The 9,888-nt window shown below is 38.5% G+C and overlaps 1 protein-coding gene and 1 long non-coding RNA gene across 2 annotated transcripts in view; one reads left to right on the plus strand and one right to left on the minus strand.

The window, feature by feature from the left end:
• Window positions 1-348: 348 nt before the first annotated feature.
• On the minus strand, window positions 349-5,161 carry LOC133615236 (uncharacterized). The gene is made up of 7 exons (XM_061973663.1): window positions 4,888-5,161; window positions 1,667-1,694; window positions 1,482-1,594; window positions 1,369-1,408; window positions 1,196-1,297; window positions 586-1,119; window positions 349-510 (listed from the first exon to the last, which is right to left on the minus strand). Exons 1-6 carry the CDS (start codon window positions 4,908-4,910, stop codon window positions 586-588), a joined length of 840 nt encoding a protein of 279 aa, XP_061829647.1. The 5' UTR covers window positions 4,911-5,161; the 3' UTR covers window positions 349-510.
• Window positions 4,183-9,888, plus strand: part of LOC133615238 (uncharacterized) — a 24,454-nt gene continuing 18,748 nt past the window's right edge. Inside the window, exons 1-2 of the long non-coding RNA XR_009816692.1 lie at window positions 4,183-4,240; window positions 8,041-8,119. This is a non-coding gene — a long non-coding RNA (uncharacterized lncRNA). The remainder of the gene's footprint in view (window positions 4,241-8,040; window positions 8,120-9,888) is intronic.

The following is a 9,888-nucleotide window of genomic DNA, read 5'->3' on the forward strand; positions in this document are numbered from 1 at the left end:
CTACGGGACAAAAGCAGATGGATTATTATATTGTACAGTTTAAATGTTGCGATAGTTTGCCATATCTATTTATACAGTAGTCACACTCCTTCATTTCCTCTCTCAGGATTAATGATCAAGGACGGTTTTATTTTTGGTGTGTCAAGTTGTTGTTTTTTTTCCCTCTCCAGCACTACGGGACAGACTTTTCTAAAGAGGTTAAGGATGCAGTCAGCCAGTAGTTTTGACTTCTTCATGGCCTGAATGATTACAAGACCAAAATGAATGTGACTGAGTAAACCTTTTTTTTTTTTTTTAAAACAAAGAAATGAAGCGCACTAAGTTGTTTTTAAATAATTTATTCACCGCCAAATGCAAAAATATATACATTATATAAAGAGAGTTTTTGGGAAGGAATGTCTAAAACAGTCAATAGAATTAAGATTATTTCGATGATGTCATATCCTGTGATGTAAGAATGGAGGGATGAGATGAATGGTGCTCCTGCTTCATGGGCACAAACTGCATCATCTACAGAAAAGACAATATGTCATTGATATGCTCCAACAAAAATAACTTTACATTAGAAGAAGGGACACTACTCACCTAGACGTTCATGAAGGTTGCGATGTAGTCCATGTCCTCCACAGCCCTTAGGATGCACTCTCGTGAAGTGAAAGCGCTTCGGTCAAAGTCCAGCAGGGGAAAGCTTTCAGAGTGCCGGACAAAACTTCTAAAAAGGCTTTCCACCGTTCGCCAGGCCACTGACGAACAGATGTAGAGGAGACGGTCTTCATCAATATGCTGGCTGAGGCAGGAGCAAGAAGTCAGAGCGTCTTCCAGCATTCTGCCGACGCCCAAGCTGGCCGTCTCAGCCCTTCTCCTCAAAGACTCCGCACTGGAGTCCCGAACAGCGGGTGTCAGGAAAACCCTGACGGCATGATCCACCACCTCTCTCACCAGGTGGACGCTTCGGCGTCGGAGCTCGGTGAGCAGCGTCACTTCCTGGATCCAGCTGATGTTGGAGCTGCTCAACATCTTCTGCAGCTCGTCAAGCAGATACCGGAGGAAGCGCTCCACTTCTTGCTCCGTTTTGGGACACACCACTGCCAGGAACATTTGGAGACCGTCCAGTGTGACCTTTTTAAAGGGGAGACAAAGAAGTGAGTGAATTGTTCCAGAACATTCAGCAAGGGCAAAAAAACCCTGTCCTTACCCTCCTCCCGAGCAGCTGTGAAAGCCATATCTCTTCATTAAGTTCCTCACACACTTCTTTCTCCAGTTGGTTCAGAGAGAGGAACGCTGCTCTGATCCAGCCCTGCACACATCAACCAATCACTATTTAGCAATCTTTAGTTTCATGTACTCTTACACATATTCTGTAATCACCAATTCAAGATGGATGGTCCTCATCCCCATCATCTGGAACCTTTAAAACAAATATACACATATGTATTCTCTCCTTTTCAGACATGTTTATACCAGGACTACATCCTACTCACTTTTTGTGGAAGTTCGTCTTAATCAGGCGCCATTGCTTCATGTGATGCACCGAGATATGCCTGGGAACTTCATTCTTCTGCTTCATGAGCACAAACTGCCTCATAAGCATCTTCTGCACACACAAAGACGATACACGTTAGTTCTGTACTGCATAGAGAAGAGATGTGTTGAGCACACTATTTACCTCCCGGATGATATCCTTGAAGGGAGCCCTATAGGAAAGAAAACGAGAAGAGACTTTAGATCAGGGGTCCCCAACATTTTTGACCCAGGGACCCAAAAATTGGACAGGGGCCGGGCCATATTTATATACACACACACACACACACACATATTTATGTATATATATATATATATATAAAAATATGCGGGCAGCACGGTGGAAGAGGGGTTAGTGCGTCTGCCTCACAATACGAAGGTCCTGAGTAGTCTTTCTGTGTGGAGTTTGCATGTTCTCCCCGTGACTGCGTGGGTTCCCTCCGGGTACTCCGGCTTCCTCCCACCTCCAAAGACATGCACCTGGGGATAGGTTGATTGGCAACACTAAATTGGCCCTAGTGTGTGAATGTGAGTGTGAATGTTGTCTGTCTATCTGTGTTGGCCCTGCGATGAGGTGGCAACTTGTCCAGGGTGTACCCCGCCTTCCGCCCGATTGTAGCTGAGATAGGCTCCAGCGCCCCCGCGACCCCGAAGGGAATAAGCGGTAGAAAATGGATGGATGGATGGATATAAATATGCGTGTGTGTGTGTATATATATATGTGTGTGTGTGTGTGTGTGTGTGTGTATATATATATATATATATATATATATATATATATATATATATATATATATATATATAATCTAAACTGCTTTTTTCTTACACTGAACCAAAAAAAGTCATAAGTCCACTGATATTTAAAAACTCTACACTCCGAGTCCAACGATTTCGCTATTTTAATTTTCTGAAAGAGCACGCACTTGCCGCGCTCTCAACTGACTTTGCGGTGCAAGCGTGATGACGTCACACTTTCGATGGAGGTCCAGTAACAAGCGGTAGAGAATGGATTGATGAATGGGTGAAAAAGGACAGATAAACATCCATCCATCCATTTTCTACCGCTTATTCCCTTTTGGGGTCGCGGGGGGCGCTGGAGCCTATCTCAGCTACAATCGGGCGGAAGGCGGGGTAGACCCTGGACAAGTCGCCACCTTATCGCAGGGCCAACACAGATAGACAGATAAACATTTTATTTTTAATTCAATTATTATTATTTTTTTTTTAAAGGCCGGATTTTGGACTCTACCGGGCTGTATCTGCCTAGGAGACCCAGTAACAAGCGGTAGAAAATGGATTGATGGATAGACGAAAAAGGACAGATAAAAAATAAATAAATAAAAATAAATAGTTTTTTTTGTTTGTTTTTTTACTCTGGACTACACGGGGGCCGGGTTATGGATGCTGGCGGGCCGTATCTGGTCCGCGGGCCGTAGTTTGGGGACCCCTGCTTTAGATGTTGCTGACAAAGCTTCTCCCTGAGATGAAAGTGATTGCAGGACCGATACCACGCAATAATGAAAATGTTGTCCCCCCTAGAGGGGGGTGGGGGGGTTACCCACATATGCGGTCCTCTCCAAGGTTTCTCATAGTCATTCACATCGACGTCCCACTGGGGTGAGTTTTTCCTTGCCCTTATGTGGGCTTTGTACCGAGGATGTCGTTGTGGCTTGTGCAGCCCTTTGAGACACTTGTGGTTTAGGGCTATATAAATAAACATTGATTGATTCAATATTGATTCAATATTGAAATATTAATTAGAATAAAACACTTGTTTTAATCAACAAACGTATTGGTGTACAATTAACAATATATAAATACACAACTAGAGATTTCTGATAATATCGGCTTGCCGGAATTATCGGCCGATAAATGCTTTAAAATGTAATATCGGAAATTATCGGTATCTGTTTTTTTTAAATTATCAGTATCGTTTTTTTTTAGTTGTTTTTTTTATTAAATCAACATAAAAACACAAGATACACTTACAATTAGTGCACCAACCCAAAAAACCTTCCCCCCCATTTCCACTCATTCACAAAAAAGGGTTGTTTCTTTCTGTTATTAATATCCTGGTTCCTACATTATATATCAATATATATCAATACAGTCTGCAAGGGATACAGTCCGTAAGCACACATGATTGTGCGTGCTGCTGGTCCACTAATAGTATTAACCTTTAACAGTTAATTTTACTCATTTTCATTAATTACTAGTTTCTATGTAACTGTTTGTATATTGTTTTACTTTCTTTTTTATTCAAGAAAATGTTTTTAATTTATTTATCTTATTTTTTTTTATTATTTTTTTTTAAAGGACTCTAAATTAAGCATAATATGTTAATTCCACGACTGTATATATCGGTATCGGTAATTAAGAGTTGGACAATATCGGATATTGGCAAAAAAGCCATTATCGGACATCCCTATACAGTACAATTTCACTATAACCTTTATTACATACCCTTACAATGCAAAATGACACCAAAACTATATCGCTATTATGCAAATACAACACAAAACCGCACATATATATGTAATGTATGTGTAAAAATAGACATTAAAAATACTAAAAAATATCGATCATTTTACGCAAGTTTCAATCCGATACTGATCGTACCCCTGATATCGACACTGTAGACACTTGGGTCGATCTAGCCATCACCACCACAACAACGCACACAAGATGGAGCTCTCCCCCCGCCTGTCAACGACAACAGGTTATGTAGTTATTTTACCACGGAATTAATGTTGATAATGCTTTATATCATAGCGCTTGCTCAATTTGAACAAAAATCAGTTTCTTAACCTCCGTTAAGTTCGAATACCGACTCGAGTTAAAGCAGCTATCACGCTAGCATGATGCGTTAGCTTCAAATGCTCGTTGTTTTAAGGTTTGTAAACTTAGCGACAACAATAACATTGTTGCACAAAATTCGACGGTGTCGAATAATATGTGTGTTATGGTCACCATGTAAAAAAAACTTATCTTAAAGAGCAATTTGGAAGGTTCCAATCGTACTTTGTATTTTTACATTAGTACACACCTGATTCTTAAGATATCAATCAAGTAAGTTGTACCTGTTTTTTTTTTTTTTGATTGATTGAAACTTGTTTTAGTAGATTGCACAGTACAGTACATATTCCGTACAATTGACCACTAAATGGTAACACCCGAATACGTTTTTCAACTTGTTTAAGTCGGGGTTTACGTTAATCAATTCAATTCCTGTTTAAAGTTTCAAAGTTGAACTTCATCGCTTCATCAAGTGAAGTAGAAATAGCGTGTAAATTAAGTTTTCTTTCCATTCAAAACACTTACACTTGAGCATGGTTGAATCAAGACTAATGTTAAAACTTGTCTTACCTGATGGATGGAAAAGCGGTCATAGTTGAAGAAGTGACGATGTTGAACTAAATCTTCTGCTCGATTTGGATCTCAACTGAGTTCTGACTGGATTGCTCTTGAAATGCGGACTTTTTATTTGATTTTGACATGTCCGTTACAAAGACCTCTTTCAAGTCAAAGACACGCCCTCTTTGATGAAGTACTTCTCCAACTGAGGAGGCTTTCCTTTTTTTCTAGCAACTAATTGGAGATCAAAGGTTTACGTACACAATTTATAAATGTGTTTTGTTTCATGTAGGTATGTGCATCAAAAATATCATTAGATATGTCTTGTAATTACATACTTGCCAACCTTGAGACCTCCGAATTCGGTAGATTGGGGGGTTGGGCGGGGTAAGGGGGAGGAGTATATTTATAGCTAGAATTCACTGAAATTAAAGTATTTCTTATATTATATATACCCTATTTTTCGGACTACAAGTCGCAGTTTTTTTCATAGTTTGGCCGGGGGTGCGACTTATACTCAGGAGCGACTTATGTGTGAAATTATTAACACATTACCGTAAATGATCAAATAATATTATTTAGCTCATTCACGTAAGAGACTAGACGTATAAGATTTCATGGGATTTAGCGATTAGGAGTGACAGATTGTTTGGTAAACGTATAGCATGTTCTATATGTTATAGTTATTTGAATGACTCTTACCATAATATGTTACGTTAACATACCAGGCACGTTCTCAGCTGGTTATTTATGCGTCATATAACGTACACTTATTCAGCCTGTTGTTCACTATTCTTTATTTATTTTAAATTGCCTTTCAAATGTCTATTCTTGGTGTTGGATTTTATCAAATAAATTTCCCCCCAAAAATGCGACTTATACTCCAGTGCGACTTATATGTTTTTTTTCCTTCTTTATTGTGCATTTTTGGCCGGTGCGACTTATACTCCGGAGCGACTTATACTCTGAAAAATCCGGTGTATATATATATATATACATATATATATATATATATATTTGTATATACATATATATATATATATATATATATATATATATATATATATATAGTACAGTAAACAGTAATGAAAACACAGTTGTTCTACTTACTCTACTGTAATTGCTGCTTACTTAAAAAAAAAAACCAAACACTTTCCTTTCACTATTTGAGTAGCTTTTGTTCTGCCATTTGAGTACTGGCGCGCGATCTCTGAATCCGGGAACATATCCTTCACGGATTTGTTGAAAACATCCGCAAATGAGAACGGGATGTTGCTCGCAAGGTGACCCATAATACTGCGTTGACGCCGCCTTGTGCTTCTCTGACCGTTCATGAGTGACTATATCCATTCGGCCACCGTGTTATGGGTTATAGATAAACCTATGGATAACGGAGACATATATAATAGTCTCCTTTTCAGGTGAGAGGATGCTAAAGGCACTGCCTTTAAGGCATGCCCCCAATATTGTTTGTCCGGCTGGAAATTTTGGATATTACAACTTGCCGTAGTTTTGAAGCAATGCATGATGGGAATCCGGATGTTGTGTGTCAGTGTATTAACGTGCCGGCTGGAATAAACACACACTGAGAAATAGCTCCGTGCTTGCCTACTTTATGGGTTATAGATAAACCTATGGATAACGGAGACATATATAATAGTCTCCTTTTCAGGTGAGAGAAGATGCTAAAGGCGGTGCCTTTAAGGCACGCCCCCAATATAGTTGTCCGGCTGGAAATCGGGAGATTTTCGGGAGAATGGTTGTCCCGGGAGATTTTCGGGAGAGGCACTGAAATTCGGGAGTCTCCCGGGAAATTCGGGAGGGTTGGCAAGTATGCTTGTAAATATGATATATGTCTTGTGATATATGAATCATTTGATAAATATTAAGAAAGTTACTTATGGTCCTATAAAACTAGTGAAAATGCACTAATTTATGGCCAACTTCTTTAATACAAAGTCAATGGCGGTCAACATTTTAGGTGCAACCTTTTTGTTAAAAAAAATGTCATAACTTTGTTAATGTTTACCCCATATTTAAAAAGTTATCAGAAAGCTTGCAAAACAAAGAAACAGAAAAGTTACGGTGTATTTTTATTTAATTAAATTCATGAAATTAGCATTGGAAGTGACGGAAAATTTGAGTAAACCTGGCTGGTCGGACTCGACTTGTGAGTCACAAAACAAGCGACCAGGCGCTCAGCGGGCCAAAAAAATCAGTGTGCGGATCGATCAGTTAGAAAGATATTTGGCAGACTCGCAGATAAATGTATAACGGATATTATAATTTTGATTCCAATGAACATTTTACAAACTATAACATTTTGTCAGCGCTTTGTGCCGCAAGTACTTGTCCAATCCGTAGATTTTTATATTCTGGATAAACAAAAATATGTGTTCTCCATCGGGAGTATCGGTGTATAATGATGATGAAAACGATGCAAACACAGTTGAACACTGAAAACAGCGGTCCGGTCGCTATTTAGATAGCTCGAGCGAGCGTGAAACACTCGGGAGTGACCACTGCGGAGAGCCAGCCAGCGGCGAATACACACACTTATTTTATCTTTTTATTTTGCATCTATTTTGCTTTCAACAATTTGTTGTACTCATCAGGGCGTAATTGGCCCTCATTGAATGAATAAATGTTGAAATGAAGTACTTGGTAAATGTCACTTTGACACAAGTTTCACTTCCACCAGATGCCTTCTGTAGGTACCAACACGCTTTTGGCATAATTCCAATTCTTTTTTGTTTGTAAAAGTCCACAAATGACATGTGCGGTTTGAAAAAACTATTAATTAATGAATGAATTAAGTTTATTTCGGTCGTATAATCAACCATCAACCATTTTGTGTGACCAGTTCAACAGTACAGATTAGACATATTTAACAATCATACACATTTACACACAAAAAGAAAAGAAAAAGAATGACCGAAAAAGGAATAGGCTGAAGCCAAAGCTTATATTTGCCTATCCTATACATTCACTGAACATTAGATTGCCTGGAACATCAACGTTAAAAAAAAATCAATGGGATGAAAGTAATTTTATTTTTGTTGTTGCTACTTATATTAACTTATTTTACAATAAATTATACTAACTCAACACAAACAACGACATTATTTACCCATAACAGTCACTTCATCTCCCTTTTTGCTGCAGCCCAAGAGTGTGGTAATAATCTGCCTGCTGTACACAGGAAGGAAACATGGTTTGCTGCCGGCGGAAGCTTCCTGAAAAGGTGAGTACCAAATGGACGTGGCCTTTGCTTCATCCGTCTACCGTCTGGGTCAGGGTTGGCAACCCAAAATGTTGAAAGAGCCATATTGGACCAAAAATACAACAACAAAAAACTGTCTTGAGCCGCAAAAAATTAAAAGCCTTTATGTTAGTGTTATAATGAAGGCAACACGTGATGTAAGTGTCTAAATTAGATATAACAGCCTATTATCAAAATGGCTATTTGTCACAGGCTGATGCAAATCTTGAAATGTAATATTTATTCTACAAATGTTTACAACTTTGTAAAACATTAGTGAAACAGGCTTGTCAGAGGGTGAGATAACTCCTGGAAATTACTGGCTTACAAATGGCCAAAGATATAATAGATGTCGGTGTCCAAGTTAAAGGAAACAGCAGGCTGTCTTCTTTTATTGGGTTTATTACAATCTTTGCAAGCTGGGTAACGTTTGCTGTAGTCTGGAACAACATGGCGCACAAACAACTATCAGAAATGCTGCCAATATTACATACAGATAATGTGTCATGAGACATGCAAATATAAATTAAATACAAAGAGGACATAAGTAAACAAAATTCAATAAGCACAAATATACCTACAAACGAGGCATAATGATGCAATATGTACATACAGCTAGCCTAAATAGCAGGTTAGCATCAATTAGCTTGCAGTCATGCACTGACAAATAATGCCTGATCAGCACTCTAACAAGTCAATAACATCAACAAAGCTCATGTTTGTGCGTTCAAGCACAGCAAAAAATGTTTGGTGGACAAAATGAGACAAAAAAGGAGTAGTATAAACCACGTCTTTCTATGGCAGCGTCGGAGAAAGTTATACATGTAAACAAACTACGATGAGTTCAAGGACCGCCGAAATTAGTAGGACAAAACTCACCAAATACTCTCCTCAGTGAAGCATGTTTAATATAAGCAGTGGGATGTATAACAACTAGTAAGGTTTGTGTCATGGTTGTCCTCCTACAGAATCTATATTAAAACAAAAAATATAATTTTTCCTGCATTCTTTTCGATTTTCATACATTTTTGAAAAAGCTCTAGAGCCGCGTGTTGCCGATCCCTGGTCTGGGTGATGTTCTTGGGAGGGATATGCTGTGTTGACATTAAAGCTGCAGCTATTGCTTTATTTTAGTAATCAGGTAATCTGTCAATGGTGGCAGGTTTTCTTGAACAACCCTGGGTTTTTTCATGTCTCCTCCCTCCTGATAAATGTGAAGCAAGTGTTTTTGGTGTGTTTGTTCCTATTTTAACCCAGTAATGTCCAAACAAAACAACTTCCTTAAGCCTAATGTGCAGAGAGGGTTTAGACAGTGGTACTTCAACTTACATCCGAGCTCGTAACTCAAAACATTTGTATCTCAAATCAACGTCGTCCATTGAAATGATTTGAAATCCGTTTAATCGGTGCAGGTCCCCAAAAACCACAACAAAATTGAAAGACAAAACTTAAGACAATACATAGTATGAAAAACAATACAGTAGAATGTACTGTACTACAAACAACTAAAGTATTTTATTAAGTAATGTAATAATGTACATCATTTACTTTGAAGAGTGACCACGGTGAAGTTGGTTGTTGGGTATTTGCCTCCCTACTAGGAATGGGAGATATGAGCTAAAATCTATATTGCAATACATATTGTAGCCTTCTGCGATAAAGACAAATATATTTTATTTGGTGTATAAATGACAATAGAAACATTAAAAAACGAGTTACAAAGGCTCCTAGTTTGGCTTTTGGCATATGTG

The sequence above is a fragment of the Nerophis lumbriciformis genome, linkage group LG22 (assembly GCF_033978685.3).
Source record: "Nerophis lumbriciformis linkage group LG22, RoL_Nlum_v2.1, whole genome shotgun sequence".
In the NCBI taxonomy this organism is placed as follows: Eukaryota; Metazoa; Chordata; class Actinopteri; order Syngnathiformes; family Syngnathidae; genus Nerophis; species Nerophis lumbriciformis.